Source organism: Nematocida parisii (assembly GCF_000250985.1).
Source record: "Nematocida parisii ERTm1 unplaced genomic scaffold supercont1.1, whole genome shotgun sequence".
Taxonomy (NCBI): domain Eukaryota; kingdom Fungi; phylum Microsporidia; genus Nematocida; species Nematocida parisii.
This window is the reverse complement of record NW_013524646.1, coordinates 27,895-47,293: the sequence shown is the minus strand read 5'-3', so window position 1 is coordinate 47,293 and position 19,399 is coordinate 27,895. Positions and strand designations below refer to the sequence as shown.

Genomic DNA, 19,399 nt, shown 5'->3' with positions numbered 1-19,399 from the left:
TTTTATAATATAATCATTATTTATTATGTTATGTGTAATAAGTTGTGTACATGTGTTATATGCAATATATCATAATATAATAAGTCATGTATATTAAGTGTTATTTACTGTACTATACGTAATAAGTTCTATATATTGTGTAATAAGTTCTAATAATTTATCTTGTTTTTTATTTTTTTCTACTTTTATTTCTTTTTTTCTTTCTCCCTCTACTTATCTCTCCCTTATTTCTTATACTCTGTATATCTCCTATCTGTATACTCATCCCATAAGTTATACACCTTTACTTTATTCCCTATAAGTACGTCTTTAATATTATCACTAATACTTTTACTATAATGTGTAATAAGTAGTGCATATCCCACCCTGTCAGTCACTCTTAGTCCTATTTCCTGTGATACCATTGTACAGCCAATTGAATATTTGCTATTAATTGGTGTGTGGTATGCACTGCATATAATTTCCGTCTTTACCTTGTCTTCTGTTGTATTTACTGCCTTATTCAGTATTTCACACTTACTTAAGTCGTTTAAGTAGATATATTTACGGATTGTATCTGAGAGCACTTTAACGTAGTTTACTTTTTCCGTTATGTGTAATAATTCAAGAATATTCAATGATGGCATAGAAAGTTTTGTATTGTTACTGTAGGACAGGTTGTATATAATATATCCTACATTGTGTAATAAGTAATAATTATAACACTTTGTCCATTTAATAAACCTCAGTAATCCTTTTAGCAGCATAATGGTGATTGTGTTATTATTTATTACACTATGTGTAACAAGTAATTTACAGAATAATTTTACGAGCACTCTTAAGTATGTTTCATCATATATTACATTATGTGTAATAAGTTTATCATCATTTATTACACTATGTGTAATAATTTTTGTTTCTTTTGCATCACTATTATTTACTGCACTATGTGTAATAAGTTTTATCTCTTTTTCATCTTCTTTTTCATCCCCCTTTTCTTTCTTCTCCCTGTTTGTGCTGTATAACCACTGATTCTTATCTAATAATAATGTTAATGACAGTGCATATTTCACTCTTCTGTTATTATTAAGTAACTGGATTATCTTATCCTTTATTATATCCAAGAGATCCTGCCTATTTCTTTTTATATAATGTAGAATAAGTTTTACTTCTCTATCCACGGTTATATCCACATTGCCCATTAATATATCTAATACTTTCCCATTAATTATGCTTAATATTTCAGGTGCACTGAATAATTTGAAAATTTTTGTTTTTAAAAAACCGTTAGAACAATGTTTTGATAAAATATTGTAAAATTCAGTGAAAAATTTTGATAATTCAATAAATTTACAAAATAAAACTGCTTCATTTTGTAATTCTTTTGATTCATCTTCTGTTATAGAAGTATCCTGTGGTACTGTAGACTTATTACACACTGTGCTATTAATTTTAGCTCTTTTTCTATTTTTAGGGTTATCTCGGGTTATTTCTTCTTCTAATAATATTTCTTCTTCTGAATTCTCTTTTTCATTTTTTATTTCTAAATTTCCGTTAGAATTAATTAATTTTTTACTTATTTGGTAATATTCTATTATTTTCATAATATTTTGAATTATTAAATAAGTTTTGTCATTTTCCGTTACATTTGCCATATTTAGTAATTTTTTCATTTCCTTTGAATTTCTCTCTTTAATGATTTTTAGTGTCATTAAGGTGACTTTGTCTTTGAATGTCCCTTCTGCTGATATGAACTCGTTTAAGTCTTCATCCGTTTGGAATTTCTTATGAAGGATTTTCTTGGTGAGTCTTCTCTCTGCTACCATAAAAAATTTGCAGAATTTGCAAATAATAAATAGTAAAAGGCAATAAATATGCATAGAATATAATGGTAATTATGTAATAAGTAATGGTATAATTATAATTTATTATGTAATTATCATTATATTATGCAGTAAATTTATAGCAAATATATAAATTACTTATTAGTGAGTGTGTAATAAGTTATAGCGAATAATAAAATTATTTATATTTATACAGTGTGTAATAAATAATAATACTTAAAGCATAAATAACGCACAGTATCATAAATATTATTTATACTACACTGTGTAATAAATACTATATGACTTATTACGTATAGTACAATAAATAATATATGACTTATTACGTATAGTACAATAAATATTCACATAATAATATTTATTATATAATAAATAGTATTTATTATACAGTGCAGTATAAGTAATACAGAATATTTCTGTATGCATTATTTATTACACACTGTGCCATAAATAATAACCTTAAATATAACCAAGACTTATTATACTTTTATTTCTTTATTTATTTATGAGAGACAAAAACCGAGTGACGTATTCCACGCTAATCACAGCAGCAATCAGATCATCACCCCACGGCATGTGCACTATTACAGATATATTAAAGTACATTACGTATATAAACAGACCAAACAGCACCACAGGCACAAGCAGACCAAATAATAACACAAGATATAATACACATAGTGCAATAAGTAATGATAATAACACAATAAGTAATAAGTTATGCAAAAACAACAGAATAAATAATAATACACATAGTGTAATAAGTAATAAGTTATGCAAAAATAACAGAATAAATAATAATACGCATAGTGTAATAAGTAATGATAACAGAATAAATAATAATCCACATAGTGTAATAAGTAATGATAACAGAATAAATAATAATCCACATAGTGCAATAAGTAATGATAACAGAATAAATAATAGAAGTAATAATAATAACACAGAATATAATAATCATGGTGTAATAAGTAATAATAATAATCCGCATAGTGTAATAAATAATAATCATAACACAGAATATAATATGCAAGGTGTAATAAGTAATAATCATAACACAGAATATAATAATCATGGTGTAATAAGTAATAGTGAATATAGTACGCATAGTGTAATAAGTTATGATGATATAATTTTATCAGAGTGTCCTTCTAGTGTCATTACATCTGTACGGCAAGTGCTCAGCCGGGACAGTCAGTTTATTAAGCTGGCCAGGCGGGAGGGTTGCCGAGTCTCTGAGTGGATCCATTTTACGCCCATCCGGAGAAGGTTCCCTAAGCCACTCACCCACTTAACTGAAATCCGGTCGGCCCTGAAGAAGAAAGGCATTTATAAGGAGTTCAAGTTCACACACCCATAAATGCACTGTACACAATTAAATAACCAATGTGTAATAAGTCCTACCACCCATAATAAACAACACACTGTGTAATAAATAATAAAATAAATCTGTGAGGTAATTTACTAACTGTTATAAGAAGACCATTCGTACCACGGTATACAAATAGACTAAGCACCGTATACAAATAGACTAAGTAAATATTACAGTGTAAAATAGACTAATTCTTATTTTATGCTGTACTTATACTTCCTCCTTCTTCTTCTCCTTCTTCTCCATGTTTGGACATACACCACCCTCCTTTATTAACCAGTTACGACCGAGTGAGTATAATTCCTCATCCTTCCTTATGGCTATGGCTAAGTGCCTTGAGACGATCTTCCTCTTGTTCTCTTCATCACAGATGAGCTTGGATGCCTCGATTATTTCTCCTAAGGTGTACTCAGTGACTGACCCTATGGCTATGATTGCTTTGTGTGACACTCTCATTTTACTTTTATCTCTTACCATTCTGTGTAACTGTGCTGTCTTAAAGACTGGCTTTGTCTGATTTACTTTTTTTGCTGATGCTGGGTCTTTCTTTCCCTTTCCTACTACCATGGGAATAAAAAATAAAGAGAATTTATAGTTTTATTTGGCGGGAAAATAAAAGGGCGGGAAACAGGACTTATAAGAGTATGTAGTATAAATAATAAGTATACATAAAATAAGAGCAAGATATAGTACATAATATATGATAAGTAATATATAGTACACGAGGAGTAATAAGTAATAGGAATAAATTATAAATAAAATATTTAATTAGGTATACAATATAATAGGCGTAGTATAATAAGTAATAGAGCAATGCAGTAATATATATTATACAATGAGTAATAAATAATATATAGTACACATTATGCAGTAATTAATAATTAGGTATAGAATATATAAAGTAATAAACAAACAATACATAATAGGCAAAGAGCAATAAATAATATATATTAGACAAAGAGCAATAAATAATATATATTAGACAAAGAGCAATAAATAATATATATTAGACAAAGAGCAATAAATAATATATATTAGGCATAGTATAATAAATAATATATATTAGACAAAGAGTGATAAATTGTGTTACTTATTACATACTGTATACTAAGTAATATATCAATTATTACTTATTATACATTACTTATTACACTATTCTTCTTATATTATACATTACTTATTACACTATTACTATTATATATTACTTATTACACATTATATATTACTTATTACACTATTACTATTATATATTACTTATTATATATTGTATAATATGTTTTAAGAGTTCTTTAAAATACTTTGGTTATTTATTTTCTGCACTAGAATATATTGCACAATGTAGTAAAAGTTATAATTCGGGTTAATTCGGGTTTTATCACATTGTACTATTTTAGTCTATATTTCCTGCCTTACACTGTCCACACGTGCCCTCATCTCTCTTACAACCATTCTAATGCTTTTTATCTCTTCCTCTGTTAAATATTTATACCCAATCCATGTATAACTAAATTCACCTGAAATACCGTTAATATTCCCCTTCATTAGACCAGTGCCAAGTATCTGTAATATACATTCTTGTACCAATTCTAACGGCAATGACAAATCATCAGATATTTTCTTAAGAATAACGGTTCTTTCTTGATTTTTAAAGAAATAATTAAGCAATCTTATTATAACTGCCTTTCTCTTGACTAATTCCACTATTTCTTCATCAAATGCCTTTGAAATACGTTCTGACTCCATTGGATCGTCATTCTCCAGTGCCGTTATTAATTTTATTGAAATATTTTCAATATTTTTTGTTTTATCAAATTTTTCATTGTTTTTGATTTCACTCAAATTTTTATCATCTGAGTTACTTTCTGTAATTGTACTGCATATTTTTATTAGTTCTGTAAATGAATATATTTCATCTGAATAAATCCCTGCCCTAACCACAGTTTCTATTATTTCAGTTATTTTTTCATTTTCTATTTCTTTTTTCTTTTCCATATTTAGTAATTTCAGGTACTCTACTAAATTTTTATATGAAATTGTAAAATTTTTACTTTTATAATTAAGTAACCCCAGCCCTAAATGAAGAATCCTTAAAGATTCCTTACTCTCTATCTCCATCTCTTTACACTCGTACAGAATTATACGTGCCTGTTGTAATTGGTCTATCTGTATATAATTTAGACTAATTTCCAATAATATACGTATATTACCATTAAATATAACAGAATTACTATTATTTAGTCTATTTATATACAGAATTGGATTATTCACCATCTCTGTACTATCATTTGTTGCACTATTATCATTATGTTCTGTACTATTGTTATTACTTATTATACTATGTGTACTATATTTACTATTACTTATACTACTATGTGTATTATATTCATTATTTAGTATGTTTAGTGTATTATATAATATATTTATACTACTTTGTGTATTTAGTTTTTTACTTACTAATATACTTATATTTATAAAAGTATCCGTATTAATATTATAATAATTAGGTAAAATAATATCATCGTATATATTACACAATGTGTCATTAGTTATAGTATTAATATTACTTAATAAAGTAATAGAGAGCTGATGAAAGAGGCCCTTTTCTGCTAGACTTTGCAGTGTATTAAACATAAAATAAAAATAAAGTAAATATTTATATACAATGTATAATAAGTAATAAGTAATAAAATAAAATTAATTAAAATATAATATACAATGTATAATAAGTAATAAGTCATAAGAGGCATTATTGTATAAATACAACAGAATGTAATACACAATATAATACATAGTATACATAGTGTAATAAGTAATGTACATACATAGAACACGACTTATTACATAGTATACATAGTGTAATAAGTAAGTTACATAGTATACATAGTGTAATAAGTAAGTTATATAGTGTACATAGTGCAATATATTCTATAACTTATTGTACATAGCGTAATAAGTAAGTTATATAGTGTACATAGTGCAATATATTCTATAACTTATTGTACATTGCGTAATAAGTAATAAATAGTATACATAGTGCAATAAGTAAGTTATATAGTGTACATAGTGCAATATATTCTATAATTTATTGTACATTGCGTAATAAGTAGTTGTTTAAGTGTTTAATAAATGTGAACTATGCATGATTTATTAAAATAAAATATTATTTATGCCTTACATGCCCCCCCAATGGCAGCTCTCGGTTCAGCTGACATTCCTTACTTATATGCCAGGGGTATGCCCTTTATCTCTTTGTATGATCGCTTCGTCGCTTTTCCATCTTCTCCTCTCACTATGTATGAGTCATTTCCACAGTTCTTTATTATTACTCCTCTGTTTAGGAATCTCCCTTGTTCGCTCTTCTGCTTGTTTCCCATATTCTCCTTTCTTGCTGTTAGTACTTGTTCACCTTCATAGAATTTTTCCCTTTCTCTGAACTTAAATGTTTTTGCGTATTCTCCATCTGCTCTATTTCTCTCACTTATCGCTTCTTGGTTCATTGTTGCTTTTTCTGGTGTCATCCGTATCCCTGAGTGGTATCTGTTGTTATAACTTAATTCAATTTCTCTTAGCCTATCCTTTAATTCTCTTTTCCTGTCTAACTTTGCTAAGTCATCTCTTATTGTCCTTATGAACCTTTCTACTCTTCCGTTACTGTTATGTGCTTCTATACTTATCTTTCTCTGGCCGGTTCCTTTGTTAACTAAGTATTTCTCCATCTCTTCACTTGTAAATTCTTTCGCATTATCACACATTATTGCTTCTGGTCTTCCTCTTTCCCTTATGAATCGTTCTAAGCCTCTTATTACTTCTTCTGTCTTTTTATTGTTTAGTAGCACTATTTTTCCTACTCTTGTATACATGTCTATCATTACCAGTATATATCTATCCTCAATCTCTTCTTTCATTATATCCATTGCTACTAATTCTAATTTCCTTGTTGTTTCGATGAATCTGTGTCCTGCTGCTGTTTTCCTGTTATTCTGTATGCACGTTAAGCATTCTTTTATTACTTTCTCTGTTTCGTCCCATATTCCTCTCCAATAGTATCCATCTTCCTTAATCTGTTCCACTGTTGTCCTTGTTCCCTTGTGTACTGTTGCGTCGTGTGCTCTCCATATCATTTGTCTTCTGTCCTCTTCTTTCGGTATTTCCTTCCGTTCTCCATGTTCTAATAACCAGTATAGTTTTCCATCCTCTTCTCTTGTGTGTTTTCTTATCAGTGTTTCTTCTCTCTTCCGTGCGCTGTCCGTTCTGTTCTTTTTGTCAATGAATCCCGTTAATCTTCTCTCGTATATTCTGCTCAATAGGTCTGCTGTTAATAATTGTATTCCTGGTCTGTATTCTATTGTAAAGTCAAATTCTCCTAGTCTTTCTAACCACCTGCTTATCCTTGCCTTTCCTTTCCCAAAGTCTCTCTTTACTCTCATCTCTGTTAGTGCCTTATGATCTGTTCTCACGTGGAACTTTCTTCCTTTCAAGTAGTACTGGAACTTCTCTGTCCCCCACACTACTGCTAGCATCTCTTTCTCTGTAATCCCATAATTCTTCTCTGCCTGTGACAGTGCTCTGCTCTTCCATGCTATTGGTACTTCTTCTCCATTCGGTCCTATTTGTTCTATCACTGCACTTATTCCATAATCGCTTGCATCTGTTGTTACTATAAATTCTTTCTTGTGGTCTGGTAATAATAATTCTCTTGCATCTCTCAGTTGTTGTCTCATTATCTCATATGCTTTCTCTGCTAAGTCATCCCATACAATCTTATCGTTCCTATCTCCTGCTTCTGTTATTAATTGTCTCAGCGGTATCTCCAACATCGCAAATTGTTGTATAAATTCTCTATAATATCCCATCTTTCCTAGGAATCCTCTCATATCTTTCGCTGTAACTGGTTTCGGGAATCTTAGTGCTTCATTTCTCTTCATTTCTATCGGCTTTCGTGTCATTCCATTTATCCTCTGTCCTAATATTTTTACTTCTCTTCTACATACTCTTGTCTTCTTAATATTAATCCTTAGTCTGTTTTCCTTCAATATATCCATCACCTGTCTTACTACGCCCATATGCTCTTCTTCTGTTTTTGTATATACTACTATGTCATCCATGTATACTGCTACTTTGTTCTTCCATATTAGTTTCTTTAATAGTCTGTCCATCATCTCTTGGAATATCATCGGTGCGTTCTTATAACCCATCGGCATGCTGCAGTATTCATATGTCTTTCCCATTATCCTAAATGCCGTCTTATGTCTATCTTCCTCTCTTGTCTGTATTTGGAAATATCCGTCCTTCAAATCTATTATCGTAAAGTATCTCGCTCCTTGCATCTTCTCTATCATCTCTTTCATATCTGGTATCTCATATTCTTGTCTCTTTGTAATCTCATTCAATAGTGTCATGTCTGATAATAGCCTTAGCTTGTCTTTCCCATCTGGTGTTTTCTCCAATTTCATAAATACTCTGTTTCTCCACTTCGAATCACTCTCCCTTATCACTTGTGTTCTTTCATATAGATTCAATAATTCCTTTGCCCTTTCCTGTAGCGGTATTGCCACATTGCTTGCTCCACCTTCTGTCATTTCACCCTCTTTTGTCTCTATTGTTGCTATCGTCGCTTGTGTGTATTCTATCTTGTCTATCTCTTCTAATGTCTTTATCTCTTCTGGGTATTCTTCCTGTATTTGTCTTAATTTTTCCTGTTCATCTGGACTTCTTTCACCTATTTCTTTTTCTTCTTCCTTTGCCCTAAATTGCATCTCTCCTTCCATTTTCTCTAGCTCTTCCCTTTCTCTTTCATCCTCACTGTCATCCATTAGTAGCTCCTCTCTCTTTTCTTTCCATTCCTTGTTTAATTTGTCTATCATTTGTTCCATTTCCAGATCCGCGTGACTCTTCCCTTGCATTATCTTCCTTCTCATTGGTTCTTCCTTGTCACTCATTACCTTGCCTAGTTCATGTGTTTTGGGTACTGAGTTTGTTTCCTTTAGTTGTATCTTTGTCTTCTTTATGTGTTCTACTTTTGTCTTCCTTACTTTATCCTTCTTCACCTTTTCCTTTTTCCCTACTTCTGTCCATCCTGTCTCATCTTCCTTTTCACTACTTTTATTTATGATCTCTTTAGTCTCCTCAAATTTAGACACGTAATAGTTTCTTTTATTATTATTGTTATTTTCCGTTTCCGGTCCTGTCTTATAGTCACTATTCTTCCTTCTCTCTCTGCAGTTATTCTTTGTATGTCCATACCTACCACATGTGTAGCATTTCATCACTTTTACGCTTCTTCTCTCATTTTCTCTCTTCATCTCTTCTACCATTGTCATTAGTGTTTTTACCATTTCCTGGTTTTCTTCCTTTTCCCTGTCTCTTCTGTTCACCTCTTCTTCTTCTCTCCTTTCTCTTAACTTTTGGCCTATCCCGCTTATCACTCCTGCAGTTTCTTCTGCTCCCTCTTGTCCTTCTATTACTTCCATCCATATATCTGTTAGCTCTTCATTCTCTTTTACTTTCTCATACAACTGGCATATCTTATCTTCCTCCTCTACTATTTTTTTGTATCTCCACTCAGTTGCGCATATCTTTATCATCCTTTCCCATATTTTTATGGCTCTTGCCCATTTGGCCTCTCCGGAGTTGCCCCCATGTGAACTATGCATGATTTATTAAAATAAAATATTATTTATGCCTTACAATAAATAACCCGATATAACTTATTGTACATTGTGTAATATATTCTGTAATTTACTGTACATTGCGTAATAAGTATTTACTGCTATATTTTTATATTTTCAGGTTTTTAAGTAATTAAACTTTTCCTATTTAAGTAATTTCCGTTACTCATCACCACATAGTATGCTCAGATAAAATAAAAATTAAACTATTACCGTATACAGTAACCCACTAAAATTCTCTTCCCGTGGTACCTCACAGTAAACAACCAAAATAAAATAGAATAGATTTACTTACTCACTGGCTTGCCCCACTTCTTCATGTTCTCAGCATAATTATCAGAGAATATTTCATTTACGTCAGTGCACACCTCTTCTACCCCAGGGACATCCTCAATTGCCACACAGGCAGCATTCTTCCTACCAACAAAAGCACCTAATTCACTCTTGCTCCCGTATATGGCATAACTAACTCCCATCTTCTTGCAGAGTGATGGTAAGAATAGTACAACTACAATAGGATCAACATCATTCGCTATTAAGACCAGCTTAGCCTTCTTCCTTTCAATTGACTTGACTATCTGTCTTATACCGAATATAACTGACTTCTTACTGGTCTTATTACTATCTGAAGATATTCTCTCTTTCTTCTCTTCCTCATTCTCTGGCTTATACCTTAAGAAGATCTCTTTGATCTTCTCTTTTATGTCTTCTGGCATCTTCTGTCTGAACTGGTTTAGTGCTGGTGGACACTTTAAAGCATTTTCTAATGCAACCTTCTTCTTGCTTATTAACCTGTTTTGTGCTTCTACTTCTCTTTTAGCAATATCTGCTGTGTGTTTAAGACCAGTTCCTCTTTTGTTCTTTGGATTCTTCTGTTTGTATTCTAAATTCATGCTGGGGTAAAAAAATAAAAATAAATTTATATTCAACAGAAATAAAAAATAAAAATAACTACTAATATAAAATATTTTATAATTAATATATTTACTGGTATTTCCTTATTTAGTAGTATTTTTAATTATAAATATTTTTAATTTTTCATATAGTATAAATGGTTTGTTATTTGTTGTATATTTAAGTATTTCCTTTAATATTCTTATTTCTTTAAGTAATTCATTATAATTTACTTCTTTAAGTAATTTGTTCTGGTTTTTAATTATATTCTGTGCTAATTTTATTTGCTTAAATACCTTATTTAATAAGACTTTTGGTGGTTTGTGTATAAAGTACTGCACTATTTCTGTTTTTATTCTTCTCTGTAATATCTTGGATAGGTTAAGCAGTCTCTGACTATTTCTTATTTTACAGTGTAATTGGTCTATTTTCTGTGCTCGCACAGTTATTTTATTCTTTATTCTTTTAAATTTAAAAGTCTCCAAATTTTTTATTGAAAAAGACAGAAATGGAAGGGTTTTGTCTATTTTTCTAATAGAATTATTTACGTATAGCGTAAAAAGTAATGAGCCAGTTCTCTCTGGTAGTATATAAGCAAATGACTCATAAATATTAAATATATTAATTACGGGTATAATATACAGCCGCTTCTGTTTCCTTTCTTTCTTATTTAAAATTACTTCCAATTCATTTTCTAACGACTTATTAATTAAATCAAATAAATAGACAATTTCCTTATATGGAAAATCGGTTATTTTTGTTTTATTAAAAATATTTAATTCTTTAATTACTTTTAATAAGGTAAAAATTGTTCTTTTTCTGTTTTTTACAATGTTTTTTAAATTTTTTATATCTGATTTACTTTTTGGGTTATTTTTAATTATTTTTTCATTAAATTCATTAAATAATTTATTTTTATTTTCAGGTTTTTTAAGTACTTCCCTCCTATTCCTTATTTCTTCCCTGACTGATTCTTTCTCTGAGTCCATCCACATACGAATATTATTATATAATCCATAATTACTATTACTTATTACACTATTAGTATTATATTCTATAGTACTATTACTTATTACACTATTAGTATTATATTCTATACTGTTTAGTCTATTTATATCTGTATTATTAGTAATATATTCATCATAATTACTATTATTTATTATACTATTAGTAATATATTCTGTATTATGTATTTTATTTTTATATTTTATTTTATTTATTATTTTTATTATTTTTTTATATTTATTTATTAACTGTGCATTACTTAATACACATATATTATATAATAATGACCTTATTATATTATTATATAACATAATACACTTACTATTATATACAGAAGTACTTGTATTGGTACTATTATATACACTAGTTAGTCTATTTATATCTGTATCATGATTATAAGTATTATCAGTTAGTCTATTTATATCTGTATCACATATTATACTACTATTATATACAGGAGTATTACTTATTACACTATTACTCTTATTATCTGTATTATTAGTACTAGTTAGTCTATTTATATCTGTACTACTATTATATACAACAATATCCCTTATACTACTATTACTTATTACACTATGTGTATTATATTCACTTAATTTATTTGTTATGATAGACCAGTCCACTTCTTTACTTTTCATATATAAAATATTTTATAAATCATCCTGATATTTATACTTTTAAATTAATCCTTATTTTATTATATTACCATATATAGTAATAACATTATTACCATATATGGTATTTTCCTATTTTATAATATATTTTATCATTTATATATATATTACCATATATGGCAATTTTATTTACTATATATATATTTTATTTTTTTATTTTTATGATTTATTTTTCTGATATTTTTTTTATTTTTATTTTATTATTTTTATCTTTTTTTAATATTAATATTTATTATATTACTATTATATCTATTATTAATATTTACTATATTTATTACTATATGTGTAATAAGTTCTATAATAACATTATTACTGTTATATTATTAGTGTATAATATATACAGTGATAATAATATACATAATAATTTATACTTAATTAGCATAATAATTAATAAAATAATAAAGAATAACAGTAATATAATAATAAATAGACTAATATATGATAATAGTATAAGAGATAGTACAAGTATATGCAGTAGTAACAGGAGTATAAGGGATAGGAGTATATGCAATAATAGTAGTATATGCAGTAGTAACAGGAGTATATGTAGTAGTGATAGTGGTATAATTAGTATATATAATACTGTATTTAATAGACTAAGTATTATATATAGTAATATACGTATTAATAGTAGTATATGTAGTATATGTGATACAGATAGACCAAATAATATGAGTAATAGACTAAGTAGTACAGATATAAATAGACTAAGTAGTACAGATAGACTGAGTAATAGTATAATAGATATACCATGTGATACTAATAGACTAACTGATCCTGTATATACTAATAGACTAACTGATCCTGTATATACTAATAGACTAACTGATCCTGTATATACTAATAGACTAACTGATACTGTATATAATACTGTATATGTATATACTAATAGACTAAGTTATACTTCTACTGTATATATTATATATTATATTATTATATTTATTATTATTATATTATATTATGATATTATTATTAATATAATAAGTATTTATAGTATAATCTGTTTATGTCCATTTATTATTGGTAATACTTTAATTAATGAATTTATTAATAATAATATTATAACGGAAACAGAAGGGAATAATTTAATTAGATCGATTTATTTATGGGGATATTTTTATAATTTAATAATTATAACAGTAATAATAATAAATTATAAATTAAATATAAAAGTGACACCAGGCATATCCAGTATAATAATGACAAATTCAACACTTATTACGTATTACATCATATATAAAAAAATAAAAACAATAAAAAATAAAAATAAAATAAAAAAAGAGATAAAATAAAGATAACCAAGATATAAGCAATACAACAGTAGTATATAGATAAGTAATAGTATAATAGTATATAAATAGACAGTAATAGTTAGTAGTATGTATAAAGTAATAGTTAGTAGTATATTAAATAAGTAATATAGTATATTAAATAGGTATTAGTTAGGTTATACCCTTATACTATTATACCCTTATACCCTTATACTACCCTTATTACTACCCTTATACCCTTATACTATTATACCCTTATACTATTATACCCTTATACTATTATACCCTTATACCCTTATACTATTATACTATTATATTCTACTGTGTATTGGCATAATATACGTACCCGGTTAGCTCAGTCGGTAGAGCATTGGACTTTTAATCCAAGGGTCGCGGGTTCGAGTCCCGTATCGGGTGATTTTTTATTATTAAAAGCTTAAATTAGATATTTTTAATTATTGCTCTAATACTTATTAAACATAGCATAATAAATAAGAGTTATCACACATTGTATAATAAAAGAATATATAATACTATTTATTACGCTTAGTACAACAAGTTATAACCTATTAAACAATAAAGACTTATTACACATTGTACAATAAGTTATAATAAACTAGCCATTACTTATTACACACTGTACAATATATTATAATACACTTCACTACTTATTACACACTGTGCAATATATAATAGGCGTGTTATTGCATATTGAATAATTTAAGATTATCATAAACTAACCACTACTTATCACACACTGTGTTATATATAATAGATGTCACTACTTATTACACATTATACAATATATACTACTCACATTAATATTACTTATTACACATTAACATTACTTATTACACATTATATAATATATACTACTCACATGTAATTCTTCTTATACAGTGCCTGTACACCTCTGCCGATCACTGGGTCCTTTAATAAGTCATCTACAGTATAATAATGTATGTTATACTTATCCAGTGCAGTATCCCGCATACTCCCCTCTAACTCAGAAAATAACTCACACACACGCATAAAAAAATAAGAAAACTGTCTTTTATTTCCGAATGGGACCATTCCCGGTCGCACTACTAAAACACACTCCCCCCTCTCAGCCGCAGTACAAGATGAATAGTACTCTCCTTCTGTATGTTGTAGTCAGAAAGAGTCCTTCCATCTTCCAGCTGCTTCCCTGCAAAGATTAATCTCTGTTGGTCGGGTGGTATTCCTTCTTTATCCTGTATCTTTGCCTTGACATTCTCTATTGAGTCACTTGGCTCTACTTCCAGGGTAATTGTCTTCCCAGTGAGTGTCTTCACAAATATCTGCATAAACAAACAAACACCGCAGTATTTCTGCTTTATATGACTAATTGTCAAGGAATGTGCCAGTTAAAACAAACCCAGAATGGCCTAATTTAGACATGGTCGGGTGAATTGCACCGAGTGTTCCCTGGTACTCCCTGTAGAAATGTTCTCTTAAATCGAGAAGACAGAAGGATTTGTTAGTCATCATTGCATTAAACAGGTCTAGAAGAGCCTCTTTCACTGGGTGGTACACAAGAAAATCAACATACGCACTTTCTGGTTTCATATGCAATGGGATACTCTTTAATAGAGAAACCACTTCCTCTGCAATATATTTCTCCTTCTGTGCAAGCACTAAAAGGACACCCTTCTGCCTACTCTCAGCACAGCCCATGGCACTGTCAGGGCATACAGATGCAGTCTCAGTGCATGTACTTGGTGAATCACATACGGCACTCTCAGCACAGCCCATGGCACTGCCAGGGCATTTAACGCCCTCTGCATCACATACAGTCTTGTCACACACTGGGATAGAGTACTCTTCTATTTTCATAGGATGACCAAGTGCACCAAGTATGGCCAAGTCTGCAGTTGATCCTCCTATGCGGTAGAGATTCTTTGTACCACGTGCCATGGCAACTGCGCCTAAAAGGACTGACTTATGGTCATCCTTAACAATTACATACTTAGTACCAATTGCATGGAAAAGTACTTCAGCTGCTGCCTCATGGGATACGTGCAAGTCTCCCTTCTGGATGTACATAGAAATAATATCATGCAGTGTGGGTGTGCGCAGTAATATCTCCACTGAGTGCTTGTTGAACTTCTTCTTGGCATGCTTTGCAGTGGGTGCCTCCTTTGTACCCCCTACAGAAAATGCTTTGTCCTCGGGAGACCACACTAGGAACTCGTTAAACGGCATGCCCAGCAGTGCGCGTGCTGGGAAAGTGCCTCTCCTCCCCATAGAAAGTATTCTTAGCGCATCTCTCTTCATTCCAATAAATTTAACAGGACCTTTATCCCGGGTGTGTATGATAACCCATGAGTCCGTTGTAACTGCTAGCTGCATAAAAAAACCGGAAATTCATTTATTATATCATCCTTTGAATAAGCTCGTCCAAGTACCGGCCACGGTCTCCTGTTGCTCCTCCCTCTGTGAATCCCTTGATCTTTCTTCCTCCGAAGCCCTTTCTTGGGCAGCTAAGCTTGAATGGTCTGAGCCACTTGTTAATTGCTGATGCATCGGATCTCTTTCCCATGAAAATGGCCTCTACGATGTCTTCAACAGTCTCTACAGCACCTCCAAACTGCTCTGCAAGAAGTCTTGGTGTGATGTTTACTGGCATTCCATTGTACCTTCCAAATCCTCTGGTGTAAATAAGCTTTCTTATGGTTTCAAGTGAAAGTGTGCCGTATGTAACATAAGCCCGTACCTTCTGGAGAAGAGACTTTGATGACTTGTTGTTTATCACGAATGTGCCAGTGTTCACGTTTCTTAATCTAAGTGTGTCAAGTGCACACATGACATCTGGGGCTGCCTTGTTTGAACTTCTGATTCTTACAGCAAAGAAGAATGGTGCTTCAGCTGGAACATATATAGAGTTGTTTTTTTCTGCTTCTTCCTTCTTCTCTTCCTCCTCTTTTAAGAATGCCTTCATTCTTTTAATGGTTGAGATTGTTTTGCTTTCTATTTCATTTGTAGTCAGCTGTACTTTGTTCATTGCATGGGTAAAAAATAAAATTATTTGAGTCTTTTTTTACGTTATACTTAATGACTAAAAAATAGTAAATGTAAACCAGACTGTATTTACTTATATTTCTTCTATCTTCTCCATATCAGATGCTGTTATCCCAAATGATTTTACAAAATCTTGCTGTGTTATGTTAAATTTGTCTTTTATGTGGTTCTGAATAATATTAAAAGCATCTCCCCAGTCGGATAAATCTTGTTTGGCTACAGATAGTTCTTCCTTTAGCCTGGTAATCCTTATAGGATTGTTCTCATCAAGAATTGCCACTTTTTTAGTTGATTCTTCTAAATCCTTCTTCATCTCATTCAGTTGTGATATCTTTGCTTCTCTATCCGGTAGAGTGGATCTGTTTTGTTTCATAACAGATATCTCTTCGTTTAGAAGATCCTTTGCTTTGTTTAACCCTTCCATCTCCTTGATTAACTTCCTTGTCTCTACTTCTTTGTACAGCTTTATATCAGACCGAAAACTCCAATAATATTTTGTTATTCCCACTTTCTTCTCTTTCACTTTATTCTCTGACACAAGAATGTCAATTACCTCTTTCATGCTCTGTGGAACGACTCCTTTCTCTTTCTGTCCTAACTTTTCTAGTTCTTTTAGATTGAATACTGTGTCTTTTGTTTGGAGTAGGTCAAGGATCCTTTTGGTTTTCTCTTCCATTGAAAGCGGCTTGGCTCTGCTCATCCTGTAAAATTATTTTAGAAGAGTTTCTATTAGAATTTTATATCCAGAAACTAGATTATACAATAGAATTAGAATTATAATAAGAACATATACATGTACACTGAATATATAAGCTGTTTTTCCTTAAAGACTTAGACATCCGAAAACTTGTTCTTTATTGAATCCACGTCTTTCTTATATAGACGACTTCCAATCATTGATCAGGCATTGTTTGTGTATGGTTTACATTTTGATCCCCAATATAAATATTTATTTGTTTACTGTTCTGGATCACACTATCCAAAACCAATAATATACATGTAAACTGAAATTATTGAATTGTGATTGGATTAATTATTATTATAAGTCTAACTTTTGATTATAAAATACGTATATAAAGCTGATTTCTGATGTAATATACTGTTTAGTATAAAATAGTTAGTTCGGGTTATATTGGGTTATTTCGGAGTGTTTTACAATTGGTCTAAATGTAATTTTGACAGTTCTTATGCAATACGCTCATAAATTGTAATATATTACGTGTTTTTAATATACTGTTGCCAACAAATTAAAACCAAGATAAAATTTTATTAAACTAATTATTAATATATAGCCCCTTGGCAACATATACTATTTGTGGTGACACCACCACTCAAGCGCGCGGGCCCGAGACCGATCCGCCAATGCGCCTCCGCGCGCGGTGATCCCGCCATGACAAAAGGCCGGGATCTAAGAATCACGGATCAACTTTGGACTATATAAGTAGCACGCACCCAAGCAAATATGAGAGAACCCACGGGACAACAAAGAAACATATTTACTAAAAGGCTCAGCGCCAATAGCGCCACAAGGACTCCGCGTCCGCGCACATCCCAATATTCTAATAATCATAATAAAGAGCATCTCTCAACACTATCTCTATCTATCTTGGACTATGTTATCCGGGCGGCGACGGTGCCTCCTCGTGAGCACGTCACTATTTAATATAACCCGTCATTAAATTTGAAAATAAAATATCAATTTGTATTCAATAGCTTGGATTATTACTAATGCCAATTAATGCCCCTGTTATAATAAAATTAGATAGAGCTTTATTCATTGTTTTGGTATTTAATATAAATTCCTATGACTTGGGGTGGATATATTAAAATACTACCCATACACTGTCAAAGAAATTGAAAAACTTAATTAAACCAAAAACTATAAATATAACCCAAATTTAAAAAATACCAATGCTACTTAAAAATAAAACAAAAATATTGGTTGGGCTGGGTGCTTTGGCAGTCATCCTAACAGGAGCAATTCTGGTTATGATAAAAACAATCGAGAATAATCCACAGACAAAAAATGCTACACATTCAAAACAAAATGGTATTGTATCAAATGAACTAACCAATAAAGAGAAGAAAGAATTACTAAAGAATGAATATACAGAAAATGGGGAAACCATACTAGATAAAATAGAACAATCAGACACTTCATCAGACAATCAATATATGGAAGAAAATAAGAAAATATGTAGTGGCATAGTTAATGAAAAGGTAAAAGTGAACTTTCAATCTTTGAATTTAAATCAGAGAGTAGAACTATTAAACACTCTATCGTATTCCGATAGAGTAGATGTGTTCAAAAGTCTAATCGATTCTACCCCGAAATATAGTCTATCTTATATGATAGACTGTAAAGAAGAAGAACTTTTAAATGTCTTTTCTATTAATGGCAAGATGGACTATCTATTTCTATTATCTGATCATGAAAAAGAAGAAATATTAAATGAAATTTGTAACAATCATGAAAATAAAAAATTCTTCAAAGTAATTAAACAAATAATATCAAGTCTCAATACTAATATTGAAAAAGAAAAAGTTGAAATGGATCAAGATATAGAAACTGACCCTGTTTCACAGGATAGCAATATAAATGAACTCGAAAATAACCCCACTTTGGGCTCTACTTTAAACGATGAAA

At 30.3% G+C, this 19,399-nt stretch overlaps 14 protein-coding genes and 1 non-coding gene across 15 annotated transcripts; 5 read left to right on the top strand and 10 right to left on the bottom strand.

Moving 5' to 3' along the window:
* Nucleotides 1-161: 161 nt before the first annotated feature.
* Nucleotides 162-1,859, bottom strand: NEPG_00027 (uncharacterized protein; the record flags this gene model as incomplete). The annotated part of the gene is made up of 1 exon (XM_013202407.1): nt 162-1,859. The coding sequence occupies one exon, from the start codon at nt 1,857-1,859 to the stop codon at nt 225-227; it is 1,635 nt and encodes a 544-aa protein (XP_013057861.1). The 3' UTR covers nt 162-224.
* A 469-nt stretch (nt 1,860-2,328) lies between these two features.
* On the top strand, nt 2,329-3,278 carry NEPG_00026 (uncharacterized protein; the record flags this gene model as incomplete). The annotated part of the gene is made up of 1 exon (XM_013202406.1): nt 2,329-3,278. The coding sequence occupies one exon, from the start codon at nt 2,329-2,331 to the stop codon at nt 3,181-3,183; it is 855 nt and encodes a 284-aa protein (XP_013057860.1). The 3' UTR covers nt 3,184-3,278.
* On the bottom strand, nt 3,276-3,762 carry NEPG_00025 (uncharacterized protein; the record flags this gene model as incomplete). Its single annotated transcript, XM_013202405.1, has 1 exon — nt 3,276-3,762. One exon carries the CDS (start codon nt 3,760-3,762, stop codon nt 3,406-3,408), a length of 357 nt encoding a protein of 118 aa, XP_013057859.1. The 3' UTR covers nt 3,276-3,405.
* A 733-nt stretch (nt 3,763-4,495) lies between these two features.
* NEPG_00024 (uncharacterized protein) lies at nt 4,496-5,826 on the bottom strand (the record flags this gene model as incomplete). Its single annotated transcript, XM_013202404.1, has 1 exon — nt 4,496-5,826. One exon carries the CDS (start codon nt 5,824-5,826, stop codon nt 4,591-4,593), a length of 1,236 nt encoding a protein of 411 aa, XP_013057858.1. The 3' UTR covers nt 4,496-4,590.
* Nucleotides 5,827-10,150: 4,324 nt separating this feature from the next.
* On the bottom strand, nt 10,151-10,756 carry NEPG_00023 (60S ribosomal protein 7A; the record flags this gene model as incomplete). The annotated part of the gene is made up of 1 exon (XM_013202403.1): nt 10,151-10,756. One exon carries the CDS (start codon nt 10,754-10,756, stop codon nt 10,151-10,153), a length of 606 nt encoding a protein of 201 aa, XP_013057857.1.
* Nucleotides 10,757-10,861: 105 nt separating this feature from the next.
* On the bottom strand, nt 10,862-12,403 carry NEPG_00022 (uncharacterized protein; the record flags this gene model as incomplete). Its single annotated transcript, XM_013202402.1, has 1 exon — nt 10,862-12,403. One exon carries the CDS (start codon nt 12,401-12,403, stop codon nt 10,862-10,864), a length of 1,542 nt encoding a protein of 513 aa, XP_013057856.1.
* Nucleotides 12,404-12,555: 152 nt separating this feature from the next.
* On the top strand, nt 12,556-13,731 carry NEPG_00021 (uncharacterized protein; the record flags this gene model as incomplete). The annotated part of the gene is made up of 1 exon (XM_013202401.1): nt 12,556-13,731. One exon carries the CDS (start codon nt 12,556-12,558, stop codon nt 13,729-13,731), a length of 1,176 nt encoding a protein of 391 aa, XP_013057855.1.
* Nucleotides 13,732-14,054: 323 nt separating this feature from the next.
* NEPG_02680 lies at nt 14,055-14,127 on the top strand. The gene has a single exon. It is a non-coding gene; the product is annotated as a tRNA-Lys (tRNA).
* Nucleotides 14,128-14,326: 199 nt separating this feature from the next.
* On the bottom strand, nt 14,327-14,784 carry NEPG_00020 (uncharacterized protein; the record flags this gene model as incomplete). Its single annotated transcript, XM_013202400.1, has 1 exon — nt 14,327-14,784. The coding sequence occupies one exon, from the start codon at nt 14,782-14,784 to the stop codon at nt 14,587-14,589; it is 198 nt and encodes a 65-aa protein (XP_013057854.1). The 3' UTR covers nt 14,327-14,586.
* A 14-nt stretch (nt 14,785-14,798) lies between these two features.
* NEPG_00019 (poly-histidine-tagged ubiquitin) lies at nt 14,799-15,038 on the bottom strand (the record flags this gene model as incomplete). The annotated part of the gene is made up of 1 exon (XM_013202399.1): nt 14,799-15,038. The coding sequence occupies one exon, from the start codon at nt 15,036-15,038 to the stop codon at nt 14,799-14,801; it is 240 nt and encodes a 79-aa protein (XP_013057853.1).
* A 37-nt stretch (nt 15,039-15,075) lies between these two features.
* NEPG_00018 (uncharacterized protein) lies at nt 15,076-16,089 on the bottom strand (the record flags this gene model as incomplete). Its single annotated transcript, XM_013202398.1, has 1 exon — nt 15,076-16,089. Exon 1 carries the CDS (start codon nt 16,081-16,083, stop codon nt 15,076-15,078), a length of 1,008 nt encoding a protein of 335 aa, XP_013057852.1. The 5' UTR covers nt 16,084-16,089.
* Nucleotide 16,090: 1 nt separating this feature from the next.
* Nucleotides 16,091-16,735, bottom strand: NEPG_00017 (uncharacterized protein; the record flags this gene model as incomplete). Its single annotated transcript, XM_013202397.1, has 1 exon — nt 16,091-16,735. The coding sequence occupies one exon, from the start codon at nt 16,733-16,735 to the stop codon at nt 16,106-16,108; it is 630 nt and encodes a 209-aa protein (XP_013057851.1). The 3' UTR covers nt 16,091-16,105.
* Nucleotides 16,736-16,825: 90 nt separating this feature from the next.
* NEPG_00016 (uncharacterized protein) lies at nt 16,826-17,452 on the bottom strand (the record flags this gene model as incomplete). Its single annotated transcript, XM_013202396.1, has 1 exon — nt 16,826-17,452. The coding sequence occupies one exon, from the start codon at nt 17,450-17,452 to the stop codon at nt 16,826-16,828; it is 627 nt and encodes a 208-aa protein (XP_013057850.1).
* A 611-nt stretch (nt 17,453-18,063) lies between these two features.
* Nucleotides 18,064-18,423, top strand: NEPG_00015 (uncharacterized protein). The gene has a single exon (XM_013202395.1). It carries the CDS (start codon nt 18,215-18,217, stop codon nt 18,413-18,415), a length of 201 nt encoding a protein of 66 aa, XP_013057849.1. The 5' UTR covers nt 18,064-18,214; the 3' UTR covers nt 18,416-18,423.
* Nucleotides 18,424-18,663: 240 nt separating this feature from the next.
* NEPG_00014 (uncharacterized protein) lies at nt 18,664-19,398 on the top strand (the record flags this gene model as incomplete). Its single annotated transcript, XM_013202394.1, has 1 exon — nt 18,664-19,398. A coding segment is annotated over one exon (735 nt), but the record flags the coding sequence as incomplete, so codon positions are not given.
* Nucleotide 19,399: the final 1 nt, after the last annotated feature.

Excerpts from the sequence above, each read along its gene's own strand:
- NEPG_00015 (XM_013202395.1), top strand. The coding sequence starts at position 18,215 with ATGAGAGAACCCACGGGACAACAAAGAAACATATTTACTAAAAGGCTC.